Source organism: Dromiciops gliroides, chromosome 2, assembly GCF_019393635.1.
Source record: "Dromiciops gliroides isolate mDroGli1 chromosome 2, mDroGli1.pri, whole genome shotgun sequence".
Taxonomy (NCBI): domain Eukaryota; kingdom Metazoa; phylum Chordata; class Mammalia; order Microbiotheria; family Microbiotheriidae; genus Dromiciops; species Dromiciops gliroides.
The window spans coordinates 552074800-552095215 of NC_057862.1; the positions used below are offsets into that span (position 1 = coordinate 552074800).

General features: G+C 37.0%; 1 protein-coding gene across 4 annotated transcripts in view; it reads left to right on the forward strand.

Moving 5' to 3' along the window:
- LOC122743222 (adipocyte plasma membrane associated protein) overlaps positions 1 to 14609 on the forward strand; it is a 51588-nt gene extending 36979 nt beyond the window's left edge. For all 4 annotated transcript variants that reach the window (XM_043988020.1, XM_043988021.1, XM_043988019.1 and 1 more), the window contains exons 8-9: positions 8893 to 9085; positions 12687 to 14609. In XM_043988020.1, the coding sequence (XP_043843955.1) occupies positions 8893 to 9085; positions 12687 to 12896 (403 nt within the window). In that variant the 3' untranslated portion in view covers positions 12897 to 14609. The remainder of the gene's footprint in view (positions 1 to 8892; positions 9086 to 12686) is intronic.
- The last annotated feature ends 5807 nt before the right edge of the window (positions 14610 to 20416 follow it).

Consider the following 20416-nt stretch of genomic DNA (forward strand, 5'->3'; position numbering starts at 1 on the left):
TTGCTGTGGAGAGCTCCACCATGAGGAAAATGCCTCAGAGGCATTGTGGCTTTTCCTTGGCGTCAGGAAATGACGCTTGCTCATGGGTACTGTCTATCAAGTCTACCAGCCAATCAACTGGAGGAGCCTCCTATGGTCTGGGAGGAGACAGGAAGGAGGAAAGGGAGCCTGCGCAGAGAGCGCGGGCCCTTTTGGCTTCCGGACTTGATGGTGGTGGCGGCAGAGGACTTCACAGGAGATTTGAGGAAAGATAGGAATGCCAGACTGTTAGAATTCTGTTCTCAATCTTTCTCTTTCTATTTTCCAATAAACCCTTAAAAACCTAAACTCGTTTTATCAGTGATTTTTAGTCAGTTTCCCCCAAACTGGGGGAACACATTAGAATCCACATTTAGAATCTTAAATTACACAGTTTGGCGACCACGAAGGGACAAACCGAACGTTCATCTTCTGATCTTCTGATTGGGTAAGATTTCCCCTCCCTTGTCCCCTTAAATTGGAAAGAACTACCAAGTATAGGCTATTTTAAATTTCAAATGGATCTTTTAAACACCCTAAGTACCCCTTTTCTAGCTTTACCTTCACTAATCAAAGATGTTGGCCAGCTTGAACTTGAATATATTTTTATTACTCTTTGTGGTTTTGTGGGGCTTTTTGGTGTGGTATGGAGAATTTGGCATGTCCTAGATAATGTTAGAATAAAGATGATTCCCTGGGATTCCCCATTAGGAAAGCTACTTATGGATTGGAATGAGGGAAAACTTAGACTAAATACAACCATGACCAGAGGAGAGCTTATCAGACTGTGTTTTATGTGGCATGAGGAATACAGGAAGAATGGCCCAAATATGGGGTCATTTGATCCCCAAACATTGAGGCATTTGCAAAGAACCCTAAGTAGATGTCCACCTGAACATTTACGTTATTGGAAAATCTGGGCCAGAGCAAGTGAAAAATTATCATACTAAAAATATAAAACGAGGAAAAATCCAGGCCCCAGTTTACATCTGAGTCTGCCACCCAAACTGAAACGATAGACTGGCAGACAGACATGGCCTGCCTAACCGAAATGCCCAACAGAACAACTAAATCCAAGGCCATTCAGACTGAAATTCCAAATGACCCAACTCTTATTCCCTCACCCTCTACTTCCTCCATGCCAAACAAACAAATAAAGAAAGAAAGAAATGATTTCCCTGTAGAGGAGACAGAGAAAGTAAAAATTTTTCCCCTTCAAGAGATCCTCGCCCATGGTCAAAAAAGGTACTATACGTAAGCTCAGACAATACACACCTTTTACACCCAAGGATTTGGCTTTATGGGGACAAAGCACTCCTAAATTTGATGAAGATCCCACAGCAGTTATCAGGCAGTTTAGAGCAATTTTTAGAGCATATCAGCCCACTTGGAATGATGTTACTGACCTTATGGAAAATAATATTGTCCCCAGGAGAAAGAGCAGATATAGTAGCTGCAGCAAACAGCCTGGAAGCCACGGGAAAGGTTGATATTGGGTGGCCTATTCAAGACCCTGACTGGGACCCCAATAACCCTGAGCATTTTGATATGTTGAAAGATGCAAGGGAAACATTGCTGAAGGCAATGGAATCCTGTATTAGAAAGACTGATAACTGGCAAAAATTTATAGATATAGTTCAGGGACCTGATGAGAGACCTAATAGATTTTATGACAGGCTGTGTAAGTATGCCAGGCAATATGCTAGACTAGACCCATTAGACAGTAGAGACGCCCATATTATCTGCTCTCATTTTGTAAACCAGTCATTACCAGAAATTCGGAAATATTTTAAAAAGCAATGTCCTGGGTGGAATAGTTTGAGTCCTGACAGACTTAAAGAAATAGCAACATATATTTACGAAGGAAATGAGAGAGAAGAAAGGAACAGACAGGACATTTTAGCTCCAGTACAGGAAACAACAGGGCAGAGAAACTGGAAAATTGAAAATCGTTATCAACCCCCTAAATTTTGTGAGTACTGCAAAAAACAAGGACACTTCTTGAGGGAATGTAGAACTAGAAAACAAGACCTTAAGAGGACAATGACCGAGAGCCTTGAGGAATTCTTTGGGGGAAATCGAAATAATTTTGGAAACTTTTATCAGAAAGGAAACAACCGGAGTAATTATAACCCTTATTACAGGCAGAATCAAAATGGATATAAATCTTTTCAGGGGGATACAAAGAGACAGTATCAGGATAACCGTACACCCTATCAGGGAGGAACAGAAGGACAGAACCAGAATCAGGGTAACCATGGACTCCCTCAAAGGGGGGCACAGGATTGACAAGAGGAAGGGGAGGAATGGAACAAAGATAATGAAAGCAACATATTCCCAGATCTGGATTTTTTGAATGCGCTTGTGCCAGTTCATTCACCTCCCCAGAGTAATGAACCTCATGTGACCCTCAAAGTAGGGGACACGTATTATGACTGTTTACTAGACACAGGAGCTTCTAAATCAGTATTAATAAGCAAACCAGATGCTGGGTGTAGACCTGTAGGATTTTTAAATGTAGTAGGAGTCTCAGGAAAGAGCCAGAGAGTGGCAAAATTGAATCCTCGCATGGTATCTATGGGGCCCTTAACAGTAGAACATTCATTTTTACTCATGCCTGATGCCCCTGTAAATTTATTAGGTCGTGATCTCCTTTGTAAGCTTAGAGCAACCATATCTTGTGCTCCAGATGGGGCTGTCTCCCTACAATTGCCAGAGGATACTGTTCATTTATTACCAATTTTACTTACAGAAGCTCAAGGAACAGCAGGGGAGGTATCCAAAATCCCCTCTGACATTCCTGAGTCTTTATGGGCCTCATCCCCTAATGAGGTGGGGCTCCTTAAGTCTGCCATACCTGTTACCTTTAAAGTTAAGGGGGGACCACCCCCCTCCATTCCACAGTATCCATTGTCTAGGGAAGCAATAGAAGGGATCACACCTATAATTGAGGCTTTGAAAAGCCAGGGTATTATTATTCCATGTCATCACTCTCCATGCAATACTCCCATTTTGCCAGTTAAAAAAACCCAAGCCTGGGCCAGATGGTAAACCTGTTTATCGTTTTGTGCAAGATCTTAGAGCAATTAATAATTATGTTATCCCTAGACATGCTATATTGGCTTCCCCTTCTACCATACTTTCTTCCATTCCCTATGAATCTACATGTTTCACAGTGGTAGACCTCTGCTCTGCCTTTTTCTCCATACCAGTACATGAGGACTCCCAATATTTATTTGCTTTTACCTGGAAAAATAGACAGTGGACCTGGACTAGACTCCCAAAGGGATTTGTAGACAGTCCTACATTATTTTCCCAAATTTTACAGCAGGATCTGGCCTCTATTACCTTTAAAAGCTCCACACTAGTACAATATGTAGATGACTTACTTTTGGCCTCTCCTAATGCTGAAATTTGTCAGGAAGATAGCCGTCACTTACTGCTGGAGCTGCACAAGAGAGGACACAAGGTTTCCAAGACAAAGGTACAATGGTGTTTGCCCCAGGTAGAATATTTAGGATTTATTTTGGCTGCTGGAACTCGCTCTGTCTCTTCTAAGAGAGTCCAGGCCATTCAACAACTTTCTGCCCCCTCTACTAAGAAGCAATTAAGAGCCATTCTGGGAGCAGCTGGGTACTGTAGACAATGGATACCCTCTTTTGGTGAAATTACTAAACCTCTCATAGCTCTTACAAAAAGTTCTGTTCCAGACATTTTACAGTTGGATCCCCAGCATCTCTCAGCCATAAAAGAATTAAAACGGGCCTTGTTATCAGCACCTGCCCTGGGACTACCAGATTATAGTAAGCCTTTCACTCTCTTTGTGCATGAACAAAGGGGGGTGGCTTCTGGAGTCCTGACTCAGTCACTGGGGCCTAACCAACGCCCTATAGCCTACTATTCAATTCAGCTGGACCCTGTAGTGGCTGGAGTGCCACCTTGCCTTAGAGCAGTGGCGGCCACAGCCCTTTTGGTAGAAAAAGCCTCTGATTTGGTCCTAGGTAACCCTCTAACTGTGCAATGCCCTCATGAAGTGGAGGCTCTCTTACTACGTCACAGGACACAAGCCTTTTCAGATCAAAGGCTGGCTAAGTATGAAATAACCCTGTTAGGTAATGAGAATATCACTTTAAAACGCTGCACAGTTCTTAATCCAGCAACACTACTCCCTAATTTACCATTCTCGGGGGAACCGTTGCATGACTGTGCTTCTTTAGTTGATATGGCTGAAAAACCCCGTGATGATCTTTTTGATACACCTTTAGAAAATCCTGATCTTGTCCTCTATACAGATGGTTCCTCATTTATGAGAGAGGGAAACCCGTTTTTACTGGAGCTGCTGTAGTTTCTGATTATGACACCCTCTGGGCAGCTTCTCTGCCTTGCCATTTAGTGCACAGGCTGCTGAACTTGTGGCTCTTACACAGGCCTGTAATATAGCCAAGGTAAAGAGTGCCACTATTTTTACTGACTCGAAATATGGCTTTGGCATATGCCACTTTATTGGTATGATTTGGCGTCAACGAGGCTTTCTAACATCCTCGGGCAAGGCTATTGCCAATGGGGACCTTATCAAGGACCTCTTAGATGCCCTGAAACTGCCTTCTTCCCTAGCTGTTGTACATTGCCCTGCCCACACAGGGAATAGTGATCCTGTTTCAAAGGGAAATGCACGAGCCGATTCTGCAGCCAAGCTTGCTGCATTAGAAGCTCCTGAACATGTATTTAACCTTTCACCTTCTGAGGATATTCCTTCCAACCTAACCTATGACGATTCTGAAGTAGAAAAGTGGAAAAAGAAATTTAAGGCGAAACAGATCAATGGCATCTGGGTGTCTCCGGAAGGTAAGCCATTTCTTCCCCGGAAATTCTACCACCAGGTATGCCTCTCTGTTCACAGAAAAAGGCCATTTTGGTACACAAGGCATTGTAGACTCTATTAAGAGAACCTGGATAGCACCAGGTGTAACTAATACAGCATCTCGAATCTGCTCGGGCTGTTCCACATGTCAGTCTTATAATCAGTATGCTTTTAAGGCCAAAGCTTATGGAGGGCGTCCTCTAGCATATACACCTTTTGAGCACTTACAAATTGATTATATTACTATGCCAAAAGCAGGACATTATAAATTTTGCCTTGTTATAGTTGATCAGCTCACTCGGTGGGTGGAGGCCTTTCCCAGCCCCCGAGCCACAGCTGCCTTTGTTGCCAAAATTCTTCTTAAGAGATAGTACCTCGTTTTGGCCCACCAGCCCGCATCGATTCTGACAAAGGCACACATTTCACTGATTCGATTTTATCCCAAATCTACTCTTTCTTGGGAGTGACTCCAAAATTCCACACGCCCTACCATCCACAAAGTTCAGGCCAAGTTGAACGTATGAATAAAGAGCTTAAGAGCATGATTGGCAAATTATGTACTGAAACCCATTTGAAATGGCCTGATGTTCTACCATTGGCATTATTCTATCTACGAAGTAGACCAAGGGGAGAACTTCATATATCTCCTTATGAAATGCTTTTTGGTCACCCTCCTATCCAAGCTAAAACTTTTTCCCCAGTTTATACATCACTGGTGGGAGGTGATACTTCTGTTGCCTCCTATACAGGAATTACAGACCAGGCTACGTGAACTCCATGAGGCAGGAGCTGTGGTCCAGGCAGGCCCATTAGACTTTTCATTGTATAACTTCAACCCAGGAGATAAAATATATGTAAAGAATTTTCAGAGAACCAGTGGAACCCAACCTGCCTGGGAAGGACCTTTTCAGGTATTATTGACAACTCCTACTGCCATTAAAATTGGTGAAAAAGACTCATGGATTCATTGCTCTCATATAAAGCCTGCACCATTCATAGGTGAAGAGATTTCAGATAGACCTGAGGTAGATGCTAAAAAGCTAAAACCCTAACGATAGCAACTGTTAAAGAGCAAAGAGAGTTCAGAGGAAATAGGCAGTTCCCATTTGATAATCCCACTGATCAGTTAAATGCTTTGGGACTCAGTCTTCGTAAAGTATCAGGAGACGGAAATTGCCTTTTTAGGGCTTTAGCAGACCAGCTAGAAGGTCACTGTAGAAATCATCTCAGACACAGACAAGAAGCTGCTTCTTATATGATTAACCATAGACAAGAGTTTGAGTCTTTTATAGTAAATGACTCCCCTTTTGAAGAATATGTTGATGAATTAAAGAAATTGGAAAGTGGGGAGGAAATGATACAATTGTAGCATTTGCTAAGCAGCATCAGCTGAATGTTGTGGTTCATCAATTAAATCAGCCTTTATTGAAAATCAGTGGCACAGACAAACCTGATGCTAGAGAACTCCACATTTTCTACCATAAAGAACATTATGACAGCATTAGAAAGATCAATGACAATTCAGAAACCCCTGCCACTTTGGCTTGCAGAGAATTGGGGAACCAGTTAAAACAATGTGGCATACCCCAAACTCTAGCAGCTTAAATACCTTATAATTTAACAAGCATTTCCTTCTACAGGCAAAAGCACTGAAGCACATGGCCTAGTTTTCTGGCCCACCTCAACTATTTTTTAAAAATTCTTTTGTTTTGACTTTTGAAAGGCACTAAAAAACCTGGAATTCACCACACCTTTAAGTTCTTTAAAAGCACAAAAGGGTGCTTAGCGAATCTTTTGTTTTTTATTTTTATTTTTGGTTTTGTTTTGTTTCTTGACTTTTGTTTCTTTTGCTTTTCTTTAAAACTAAATTTTATAAACTAAGTGATTATTCAAAGACATTTTAAGTATATGCTGTGGGTGAGGCTATCGGGCCTCAGAAGCTACCAGAATTCTTTTTTTTTACTCTTTCTTTTTGAGAGAACCATGAGTTCTAATGAGTTTTGTTTTATTTATTTATTTTTCTCCTTTCTCTTTTATGTTGTTCTGTTTAACTAAAAAAGACCAGAAAGGGTTATTGAACCCTATTGCTTGATACCTCACTGAAAACATTGAATATTGAAATCTTATTTCTTTTTGAAAAATTAATCACCACTTTAAGTATCTGCTACTGTTATACTAGAGAATTCATGTATAAGATGATGTGGTTTACTAGCTAAAAGAAGATTATGTGATAATGTCTAATGTAATCAGCTATTTACATTCGTTTATTATTTATATGTCATCATACTCTGGGTATGGTTTGGAATTATTGTATATATCACTAATATATTCTCAGTTATGCAGCATAGCACGCATTTTTACCATCATACTGTCTTTGGTGAAATTAATGAGATTTTGGAAGTATGGAAACTTATCATTTCAGAGACTAATTTGCTGTGAACTCTGATGCAGGCCCTGTAGAGAATATATGTGCAACAAAAGGAGAGACAGGTATATGTAAGTCCATGGTTTGCTTATGATGGTGACTATGTAGAGCACAATTACTAGGCACAGTCCAGTATTCATCCTCTCTCCCTCCTAATTTAACCTAATTTAACTGAACTTAATTATCTTTTTATCTCACTCAGTTGAACTCACCTGTGGCCTAGCACAATCACTGGCTGTCTCGGAACCATGAGATATGGTATGATAACCTTTCCATAACATTTTCAGGTGTCATGAACACATACTAAATTTGGCTTTGATCCAGACACATGGTGGTAAAAAGTGTTACACATTGCATAACTACCTCAACCCTCTATTACAAGTCTAACCATATAAAGGAAGGAATGTAATGGAATTTATTAATTTGATCATTGACAATGCTATGCTAAGGTTTAGTAAAAATACAGCAATTCAAACAGTTAAAGAAGAGAATCCAGCTTTTCAGACCAGAGTCCAGTTTCCTCCTGATGACATCTTACCACTTCAAGAAGACAAGAGAACTCAGAGACTTTATATGAACTGTTTTGCTTTGTTAGTTTTTACTATCTCCTTTCTGTTATAATATACATCATCTGTAACATGTACCCTCTGCAGAGGCCCTCCCTTTGCAAGACTAATGTCAAAGCGTCGGTTCATGAGGACAAAAAAAAAAAAAAATCGCCCCTCTGGACAAAACTTTTCTCTCTTCCTTTTCTATATTATTGTTCACATATTATTAGTTAGCAATAGTTATTATATTCTTTTTACTGTTCCGTCAAGGAAACATTTTGTTTCTTGAGGAACAACAGGGGGGACTGTAATGATTGGAATGACGCCACCTACTGGAGACTTGCTGTGGAGAGCTCCACCATGAGGAAAATGCCTCAGAGGCATTGTGGCTTTTCCTTGGCGTCAGGAAATGACGCTTGCTCATGGGTACTGTCTATCAAGTCTACCAGCCAATCAACTGGAGGAGCCTCCTATGGTCTGGGAGGAGACAGGAAGGAGGAAAGGGAGCCTGCGCAGAGAGCGCGGGCCCTTTTGGCTTCCGGACTTGATGGTGGTGGCGGCAGAGGACTTCACAGGAGATTTGAGGAAAGATAGGAATGCCAGACTGTTAGAATTCTGTTCTCAATCTTTCTCTTTCTATTTTCCAATAAACCCTTAAAAACCTAAACTCGTTTTATCAGTGATTTTTAGTCAGTTTCCCCCAAACTGGGGGAACACATTAGAATCCACATTTAGAATCTTAAATTACACACCATGTAGCCAATCACCTTATTTTATAGGTGTGAAACTGAAGTCCAAGAAATTAAGTGACTTGTTCAAGGTCATACAGGTATAACGCAGTGGATGAAGGATTTGAATTTAAGTTCTTTGATTCCAAATCCAACACTCTTTTCACTGTACCAATATAGCTTGTATATCTACAAGGCTTTTAAGAAATGGAAATTTAGATGTTCCTACAGTTTCCATCAGCTTAGATTCCTATCCTGAGGGTCAGGTTGGGATAATGCTTCTTGATATCATTGTTATTTTTTTCCTCACAGGTTTTATGTGTCTGGGCTTATGAAAGGTGGGGCAGACATGTTTGTGGAAAACATGCCTGGTTTTCCAGATAATATTCGACCAAGCAGCTCTGGAGGATACTGGGTCGCCATGTCAACTGTTCGACACAATCCTGGGTTTTCTATGATGGATTTCTTATCAGAAAAACCATGGATTAAAAGATTAATTTTTAAGGTAACTACAACCTTTAGTTCTGTGAACAAATGAAAAAATACCCAATTGTGATCTTAAAGGTCCATTTGAATACTAAAAGTTCCATTTTTTATAGTTTTATAGTTCTTCGTCAATTAATTTAGTAATTTAAGTGAACACTTAAAAGAAATATGAAATTATATGTAAGATTGGAGTGAATTTAAAATAATTGTTGAAAAATACAGTAATTTGGCTCCAGAAAGGATAAAGCAGTACAGTTTAAAACATGCAATATCCTTCCTCAGTTTCCTCATTTAAGTTATTTTCAGACTGATGACAAAATTGAGATCCATAGGGGGAAAGCATTATATAATTATAGTGTGTGTTCATATGCTCATGCTCTAAACAGATTTTGCTTTATGCTAAATTTGGCAAAATTGGTTAACATTATAATAGAAATCTCATCTCTTACTTCTTACATGAGACAGCCACTCTTGTAATGGTTCTGCTAACGCCCTTATTTTTCATTTGGTTTAGGTACCCTTACAATCTAAGAGGTGGATACCTAGAACTTTAGTTTTCAAAACCTAAGACTGCGTCTTGAAACTTGATCTAAAATGCCTTACAGATTGTAGGTGGTTAATAAATTTTGATAAGATTGGATTGTTTTGTTCTCTCCATCCTTCCATTATCTTACTGCTTTGTGCTACAGAGAGTAGAAATATTAGTCTCCTGTGGCATGTTGACTATTACTATTTTGGGATTTCCAGTTTCCCTTGACAGGTAGCAGCATCATGACCTGTGGAACTATACCTATTCTCTGCTAGTTTATTGGTACAGATTGGAGTTAGACATGGAAAAAGAACCTTGGATTTTGTGTGCTTAATGTTCTGTTTACTGCCTCCCTTCCCCCAGTCAGCTGATGATCATGGTTACCTTATTAGAGCCCTCATGTGGTGTGAAATAACAGCACTATGTCATATTTGTATAATACTTTGTACTTTGCACATTAACATGTTCATTATTGTACTTGATTTTTTCTTTTGCTTTGATTCTCACATGTATGTGATATGGATAGGGTAGGTATTCACATTTCCATTTTAAAGATGAGAAAACTGAAGCATAAGTAGGTTAAATGATTTGGCCAGAATTGAACAAATTAGAGGTAGAGCTGGGAGTATGCATAGATCCCTTAAGTCTTACTGTAGTGCTATTTATACTATTTCACTATGTGGTATAGTGGAAAGAATGAGTCATTTAGAGATAGAGAGGTTGGGTTTGAATACCAGCTATACTATTTATTACCCATATCACTACCTGCAAATCATTCATTTCTTGTGGCCTCAGTTTCTCTTCTATAAGATTATGGGATTGAACTAGCTAGACTTCTAAGACCTCTTGTAGCTCCAGTTCTATGACCTATTTTGCCAAGCAGTACCTAGTCTCATGAGATGATGAATTACAAGAGTATGTGGTTGTTCAGTCATTTCAGTTGTATCCAACTCTTTGTGATCCTATTTGGGGTTTTGTTAGCAAAGATATTGAAGCAGTTTGCTCTCTCCTTCTCTATTTCATTTTACAGATGAGGAACTGAAGCAAACAGGGGTAAGTGACTTGCCCAGGGTCACACTGGCTAGTGTCCGAGGCCAGATTTGAACTCATAAAGATGAGTCTTCCTGACTCCAGGCCTGGTGCTCTTATCTACTGTGTCACTCAGTTGCCCTCCAAGAGTAAAAGCTATGCACAGAATATCTGTGACCTATTCTGTGACACTCCTATTTTTTATTGAATTCAGTTGCCAAGCTAAAATTTTTGCAGTCTGCCAAATTATATTAGCTATGCTAAATTTGAATCACATTTATAATAATGACTTTCTAAAAATCATTATTTACCATTTGATTAATTCTAAGAAAACCACTGTTTTATTTATGAATGTAATATTGGCACTTAAGATTGATATTTCCTTCAATTGGAGAAACTCAGGATGAAAAACTATAATGGAAAAATAAACCCACACACATAAACTAGAAATCCTGCAGATATAGATTCTAGTCTCAGATTGGCCACTGCCTTGTTCTGTGACTGAGCAAGTCATGTAATCTTTGTGCTTCTGTTTCCTTTTCTTTAAAATAGGTATGATATCTGTCCTTCCCACCTTCCAAGGTTGTGGTCACAGTTAAGATTAAAAGTGTGAAAGCACTTTGGAAACCTCAAATGCTCTGATTCAGATGTTAAGTACTATTTTAGAATTTAGTGTTCTCCTTTCCCCACATCCTTTGTACATGATAAGGCTTTCATTGGTATTAGAGGGTATTATGAAATATTTGAAATATTACATTCAGTGTGTGCATCTAAAATTCTATCAAGGATTAGTTCCTTTTCATTATATTTCCTTGTGCTGGCCTGAATATCATTTCTCACTCTTAAAATGCATTTAAAATGTCTCTTTACTTGGCAAAATGGAGCATAATGGAGCATAACCAGTATCCTATTTTACATACACACATAAATATGCATATATGTGTTTAAATATAGTAATGTGCACATTTAAAATGTAACACATATTTAGTATTTCTTATTGCATTGTACTGAATAATCATATTTTTATGGGATTATAATTTAAGTTGTTATAGAACACTAATTTAATAAAGGATACTCTGGAAGAATGTTTACTTTTTTATTTCAACTTTTTTTAAAGACATTTCTGTTTATGTAAGCTCCTGAGAAGTAACCTGTCAACAGTTATTTATCATGAACCTACCTACTATGTTAGGTTCTGTGTCTTGTATACTCCAGCAGTAGTACCTAGTATAAATAATCAATAAACTTTGCTTGAAAGCTTCATTCCCTACTTTCCCAATATTCAGTCCTGTCACTTTTTAGGTAATGCTGGCCTTTTCAGAGTCCGTAAGACTTCTGTTACTTTAGGAACAGGAGTTGTAGACCAAAGGGAACCTTTTCTTCTATTTCAAAGTTGCAGGGTAGCAGGACACTAAAATTAGCAGTTACAATTAAAACAATTTATAATGTTTTACTTACTATAGTGGGTGAATTCTCCATAAAGTATAATAGTCTAGTTTTCAGTTATCTCAACAAGTATTTCTGGAAACTTTGTCAATATATCAAGGTTCTATAATTTCATCGGTATTGAGTACTCCTTCCAGTGAAACAAATTTCTTCCCCTGTAATTTGGTGATATTTGAGACTTGCAATGACCAAAAATCCATCACCTTATTGCTAGCCTGATGTGGAATCTCTCACAATTTAGCATGTTTTCTCCGTCTTTAAAGGAGAAAAGGATAAACATGTTTATATTTTATACTTCTTTATATTTTTATACTTGTTATTAATAATTTTAGCATGTTATTATTAATAGGTATGCTTTTCTTATTCATATGCGTTGCTACAGGTCACTGTAAACTAATCATATCTTATTTATTTTTGGACCTAGTTGGTAGAAGTTATTTTTTTTTTACTACATTTTGTTCAGTTTATAATTTTGTACTTTTCATTTTAACTGGTCTGGGGATCCCTTACATACCAACATAATTACAGTTGATTTATTAAGAATTGATTGTGTGAATTCACATAAGCCATAGACAATCAGAAACTAAAATCTTCTTCCAATATGCTTCCTTTCTAGCTACTAAGTCCAGAAACAGTGTCGAAATTTGTGCCTCGATATAGCCTCGTCTTGGAACTTGGAGACAATGGAGCCTACCAAAGGAGCTTACATGATCCCAATGGACTGGTTGCTGCTTATGTTAGTGAAGTGCATGAACAGGATGGACACCTTTACTTGGGCTCCTTCAGATCTCCTTTTCTTTGCAAACTTAACCTTGATCTCCTTTAATCAACCCCAAAGAAATCTAATGCTACTGATCTAAGAATTGTCCTGCTCAGATATTTTAGTAGTCTAAGTACCCGAGGTGTCCCTTTACCCATAGTCATGGAAATGCATCTACCAATATTTAATGTCATCACTTTTCAGGGTAGCAGGGGAATACCACAGCACTCTGCTCATCTGTTAGCTTTCCATGGTAGGATCCTTTCATCTTGGTTTATTTCTTTTAAAGGCAAATGTATAAGATGATGGCTTTGGGAATTCAGGTAACAGAATTCTCTCATCCAAAAATATCTGCTTGTGGAGCAGTTCTCTAAGGAAGTTTGAATTCTTTTATATACTTAAACATTTAAGGAACTTATTTCTGCTACTAATTCTGTTCTTCCATCCCTAGCTTTGCTACCTGTGAAAAAGGATTAATAAATACATTGGGAGGGGATGCTTTGATATTAGCATAAAGAAGCTATGAAAATTAAGTAAGAATTACATTCTAAAGATTTGTGCTAGAACCTTGACCTCAACGATCCAAAAGCCACCCCCTGCAAACTGAAGTGATTTGTCTGGCTAGGCTTTTAGGTAGTTAAAGCTTTGCCTCTTGAGGGGCACAACAAAAGGCTTGTAGGATACCTCAGTTCCTTTCAACTATATAAAGGTTAGGTGCTGCAAGAAGGTTCTCTGGTGAAAGTCAGCTTATTTCAATAACACCAGGAGTTAATACCAATGTCTCTTTCTAAAAACTATCTGTTAGAGTAGAATGATGTCACCTAATAGATTCAGTCCCCCAAAGTGATTTGTTTGCCTTTACATTGTTACCATCTCGAACAGCAGACATGGTTAAAATCATTATGTTCCAATGTCATGTTTGAGTTACTCACTACCTTGACAAGTAGTTGTATAGGTGGCAAACTTCATCACTGAGAACTATGTAATAATGACTATATTAAATTTGCTTTTCTGCTATTTGACTTTTTTGACTGTCACCCAGAAAATTATTATATAGTATAATTATTACAACAATGTCTGAAAATTAGATTCTGCACATTATTATCAGGAAGTTAATTTTCAGTTAACATACTTTTATTTAGGAGGGAAATGTTGGATTTAGTATGGAATTAATACTTACAGTGCTACTTGAAGAGAATAGTACTATCTTCCATGGGAAATTGTGGTATACTTTGAGAGGCTGCCCAGTTTATAAGAATTCACTTGAATTCATTTGCCTTTCCTTGTCATGGACTTAATCCTTTGTGGCCCTGTAGCTAGCTATGCTGCTTTTCTGTTCTGTTTCTTCTTCTTCTTCTTCTTCTTCTTCTTCTTCTTCTTCTTCTTCTTCTTCTTCTTCTTCTTCTTCTTCTTCTTCTTCTTCTTCTTCTTCTTCTTTCTTCCTTCTTCCTTCTTCCTTCTTCTTCCTTCTTCCTTTTTCCTTCCTCCTTCCTCTTTCTTCTTTCTTCTTCTTCTACAATCCCTTCAATCTATAAACAATGTATTAGGTAAATTGCTGAAGTGCTTTGGAGAAAGATACTATTTTAAATAGAAGATGGTGTTTAAGTTTGATAATTTAAATAGTTCTGTTTTAAGTTTAGGTTATATATACTAATTGGGTGGACACTACTGAAAAATGATTTAACAACAGTCTGTACTAATTGGGCAGCTAGGTGCCATATTGAGTGCCAGAGCTAGAGTCAGGAAGACATCTTCCTGAGTTGAAATCTGGCCTTAAAAATTTACTTAGCTGTGTGACTCTGGGCACGTCATTTAACACGATTTGCCTCAGTTTCCTCATCTGCATGAGCTGGAGAAGGAAATGGCAAACCACTCCAATATCTTTGCCAAGAAAACCCCAAATGGGGTCATGAAGAGTCAGACACAACTGAAAATAACTCAGTAACAACAAATAAGTACTAATTATATCATTGCCTGGCTTTTTTTGGTTTATTTTACATTATTTTTTACTTGACTGCCCTCATATTGAATACCTTTAGGTGATTAGGATTTAGGGTCATAATGTTAATCCATTATTTTGAGTTACTTAGACTGTTTTCATGTCAGGAAAGATGATGGGAAACTGCAGCAGGTAAAATCTTATCTTTACTCCATGAAGCTATATAGTGTAGTATATAATTAATATTGACTATTAAACTTTTTCAGGTATATAGGGCATAGAGGAATGTTTATTTCAATTATTTAGTGTTTCTTATGTGACCAGTACTTTGTAAAAACAATTAACAGTACTTGTACATCATGAAATCACAAGCCTTTTAAAAAACAATTGTAAAATAACCACTTTAATAGTGGCATGTTGAATCATCATCTTATGCTTAAGGGCTGACCTTTTAGTGTAGCAAATTACTTTTACCTTTGTCAATTTCTAGCATCCTACATAGATGATGAAGAGCTATGCTTTTCGGGCCTTAATTTTCACAAATATTAATAAGACTAGGGATGCTGGTATTCACTATTTTTTGAAAAGGAGTCTCAGTTTTGGATCAGATATTGATTCACAGTATCATTTTCAATGCTGAAGATGCTATTTCCTGAGCTTTATTTAGTAATTTGGATTTAGTGGAAAAAGGCACAACCTCTTTAGTAAGTTTGTATGTTTATATTGTACCAAAAGGATTTTTTTACTGTACTTTACAGTTAATTATATTTTAATGTAATGCAGTGCTTGAGTCTCTTTATGAAGACAAAATTGGGGATAGTGGCTAGAGAACTTTATATAGGTCAGAGACAAGTTTTGAGACTGCCCATTTTAGGATAGATGTTCAATTCATCTTGTGAAACCAAGGAAGTGGGGAAATATTTAACTGAACACTGCTGGTAACAAAGTTAGCAATTGACCCTGTTTCCTGAATTAAAGCTATGAAGTTTAGTTAAGCTGATTTCAAGCCCTTTACCCCCATTAACCACCAAACTGAGTAACATAAAAATATATACAAGCAGTGTTATAGTTTTATAAGGACCCTTAAAAGTCATCTAGTTTCATGATCTCTAGTAGGATTTTCCCAAGAGTCATATTCAAGTTTATAAATTCGGGGAGTCAAAAGTGTTTTATTATGTACATATGAATTGTGTATATGCCTACATACATTGCAGTCTATTAGTAAGCAATTTTCAAGTTACCTTGTTATTTATACCAGGGAAAATTGCTTCCCCTCTACCTGGCAACCCCCTCCTCCCTGCAAAGAAGCTTCCCAGAAAACCAGCTGTCCCATTAATCTAAGAGGCAGTGTAGTATAGTGGACAGAGTGCTAGACTTGCAGTTAGGAAGCCTTGGCTGAGTTTATAAAGTGTATGACACTGAGCAACCATGCTGAGTCTCAGTTTCCTCATCTGTAAATGAGGGTAATACCAGTAGAACCTATCTCACAGGGTTGTTGTGAGGAATGAGAATGTATGTAAAGGGCTTTGCCAACTTTAAAATGTGCTGTATAATCATCAATTATTGTTATTACCTGAAAAAATCTACAAAAGGCTTCATATCTTGTTAACACATGCATTTCACGAGTATCATACTTAGGAGTTTTCCTAATTCAAAACTTAAATTCCTCCCACTGCAATTTAAGCTTTTTGGCATCTCCATTTTATAAGAACAGCTGCTTGCCATGATTCATAGAATGTCTCTTCATACATACTTGAACATTGTGATCAGTTTTCTCCTCCCCCCAAAAAATATTTTCTCATTTCTAGGAGAAATAAACATTTTTTGCTTTAGCATTTCCCCATAACATCTCTTTTTTAAACCTTTAATTGCTTTTTGGTTGATCTCCTTTGGAGCCCTTTTGGGTTTCCCATATTTGTTTGTACTTTTATTTTTTAGAAAGGATTATTTCAGAAATGGGCATATATTAGAACAAATATATGTTACTTTATGATGAGCTCTGTAGAAAAAACTGGCATAATGAGTTAATTGAAAGTGAGCCTTTAGTTTTATTATAATCACCGTGTGGTGAATGATTAAAAAAAGACTTGAAGTATCTCTGATTTTAACTAAATGCCAAAATATAATTCTCTAGTAGAAAGATGGCAATATCATCTCCTAGTGGTTTACTGAAAGATAGATATTTGGACTTTGTATTTTAAAAGCATTCTTGATGAGTGCCAGTCAGTGTAGTATTGTCAAAAGAGCAATGGATTAGGAGTCAGGGGGTCTGGGTTCTAATATCATCACTGCCACTAAATAGCTGTATAAATTTCTGCAAGTCACTTTTCTTCTTTGGATTTCAGTTCTCTCGAGTAAAAATGAGGGGATCTGATTATGTAAGTCTCTGAAGTCTTTCTCATCTCTTAACATTCTATGATTCTGTGAGGCAGGGTTGGATAGGTGTCTTTATTACGTTTTATTTTTTAAGGACATACTATTACTGTTGCCTTATTAGGCATCAGCAGTAAGAAGAGCTAATTTGGCTAATATTAAGCTATACTTCGGTTTGGGACCAAATAGGGGAGTACATCTCAAACCTTGGATTGACTTCAGGCAATTTTAGGGATCTTGAAATCGAGAATGACACAGTGTCCTCCTTATTCTAGCTGCCTTCTTCCTGTACTGGGCCAGAACCAGATTGAGAGTAGGGGACAAGAACAGTCATTTTCTGGGAGTTTTCTTCTTTGTGTCTGCTATAAATTTTCATCCTTTAGCATAAAGTTAGCTTATAGAGTGGCAGGCTTATGGTTGTATATTTTGTTTTCATTACTAAATTTTTTAACAGCTGTTTTGGATGAGACAAACCAAGTGAATCTAACAGTCCTTGGCTTTCTAAACAATTCTTCACAGTTAAGATAAACTAATCTTAGCTGTTCCCTCAGGGTAGAGGAAGCCAGTCCTTAAGTATCCTCGTTCTAAATGATCAATCAATTTTGTTTGGAGTGTGTTTCAGCTCCTTGTGATGTTATACCACCCAATTGTTGTGCCCTCTAGAAGTTATTTGAAATGTTATACACTCATGTTGATGGCAAGATAATTTAAAATATTAAAACTGGGTAGCTTCTGATAGTTCTAGTATTGTACCATCTTCTAAAATCATGTCATCCAATAAAGACTAAGGGCATTGGGATAATTGCTTAGATGTGGTCTCTTGTCTTATTTCATTATGGCACTTTTATATTTTCCAAGTATTAGCTGTATTTTGCCACATAGGTAGAGAATTAAGAAAATTAATGTTTATTTATCATCTGTGGTCACCTCAGTATTATAATAGGGGTACTAGGAGTTTTTCATGGAACACAAGAAAGAATAATTATGCTCAAGACATACTAACGCCAAAGACATACAACTTTTATATATATTTTTACACAAGCATGTGTGTGCACACATACACAGATATTGGGAAGATATGTTGATCACTTGGATTTTAATAAAATGTTGTTTTAATGAGGACACTGGGAATTGAGAAAAGAATTGTAGGGTTGTATAAAATGTTTTGCTTTAATCTAAGCCACTTTGAGGATTTTAATCAATGACAGTATTCCAGGTTAATTGTTCTGGTAGTTAGATTCTAGAAATTTCAGTGGATTAGAAGGCTCTTACACATTGAAATGACTGGATAACAGTAGCTGGTAAATGTGTGAAAATAAAATGAGTATAAAGTTTGGTTTGGGGGGTATATGATTTTCTGGTAATGGCTGATTCACTTTATTTGCTGCTATTTACAATAAGTGACACCATCTGTTTACAGGTGTTTTATTTCCTACACTATTACTCTTTCAGATCTCCTGCTTCAGACTTTTTACTAGCTGTATGACTGGGCACATTATTTAAGCCTTTGCGTTCTTGGTTTCCTCATCTGTAAAATTAGGTGATTGGACTTGATAGCCCCCAAGTTCCCCTTTTTGCTCTAAATCTGATTTTACAAGGATGCAGTTCATTTGATAAAATGGTCATTCCTTGATTAGTAAGTAATGAAAAAATCAGTGGTCTAAGAATTTGTCTAAATAACACATTACCTACTTGAGTGTATATAAAAATTTAATCTCCAAGTTGCTTTACTTTCCCCTTTTTATTATAGGCATATTTGGGGAAATAGAATTAAAGTATGCTGATTAATAATAGGCATATCACCTGCTGGATTAAAGATATCCTATCATTTACCTATATATTTTTATAAATATTGACATAATCTCAAAATATTACTGGTAAGCAGTTTTCTTTGTTCTTTTAGGTGTTTTGGAAGGAGTAAATTAAGGGGGGGGAAAAATCCATTTCTATCAACACCTGTACTGTATTAAGCTGAGATTATCTAAAATTCATTAAAGATAAAAACTGATTTATTGGAGTGAAAGTGATGTTTTGGTTTTTAGAATCTTCTCAGGAAGAAACTGATTTTATAGAAAATTCTAAGAGTTTTGAATTAAGATTCACGAGAGTTTCAGACCTCAAGGTACAATGAAAAGAGCACTAAATTGTTAGTCCTGAGGACCTAAATTTGAATTCTACCTGTGCTACTTGCGATCTTTGGTTAGCATACTGGGCTGGCTGAACTAAATAACCTCTGAGATCTCCCCTACCTCTAAATATATCATTCCATTCTTGAAATACTCATTGGTGTAATTTATACCTATTAGATTTTTTTCTGCTTTATTTCTTCATTTAGAGAATTGGGGTAATCTCTCCCCTTGGAGAATATCAGGTAAATCTCTGAAAATCCTGGGTTAAAAGCATGGGGTGAGAGTTGATGATAATTACATGTTCAAATGACAAAATTATGAAGGTAGATTACTCACAGTAGACTATAATTTGAGTCTTTTTCTGCCTCTCACCATTGTCTATGGTATCAGAAAAACAATCCTGGTTGTATTGTATAAAAAGACAATATAATCAGAAAAATATACAGTGGAATGATACTTTAGACTTCTTTTTCATAGTCATTGAGATTGAGTACACTGCTGTCAGGAATAAGACTGGTAAAAAAACATTGTAACTCATATACATTCTAAACATGTAAATTATGTATGTATATATGTGTGAATTGGTATGCTATACAAATGCATATATATGTGTAGCTATGTATGTGTCTACATGTCATATATACTATGCATGTATGAATGCATGTGTTTGGGCAACTAAGCTTCTTGGCCTAATTTTGCTCATCTCTGAAATGAAGACATTGAATTAGATGATCTCCAAGGTTTCTTCAGGTTTTTAAATGTACATATTGATTTCATTAACATATAAAAGGAACTTGTAGTTGTGAATAGATTATTTGTATCCTATAAATAAATTATTGCTTCTGGGGGACTTAGAAACAATTTTAAAAAGCATTTGATTAAGGGCATGTGGTCACATTCTGTCCAACTTAAAATATAGCTTTGTTTTTCCATAGAAGAAAGGAATGGAAATTTATCAATTAGAGGTAGTCAAAATCAATGTACTCACTCCATAGCTAAATCATATCAGATTTAGAGCTGAAAAGGGACATTAGAAGCAATCTAGTCTAATCCCCTTATTTTATAGATGATGTGAACTGTCTTCCTAGCTCCTAGCCCAGTCTCCAGTTTTGTTCGTCATGTTGGAGAAATCAGTTTAATGACTG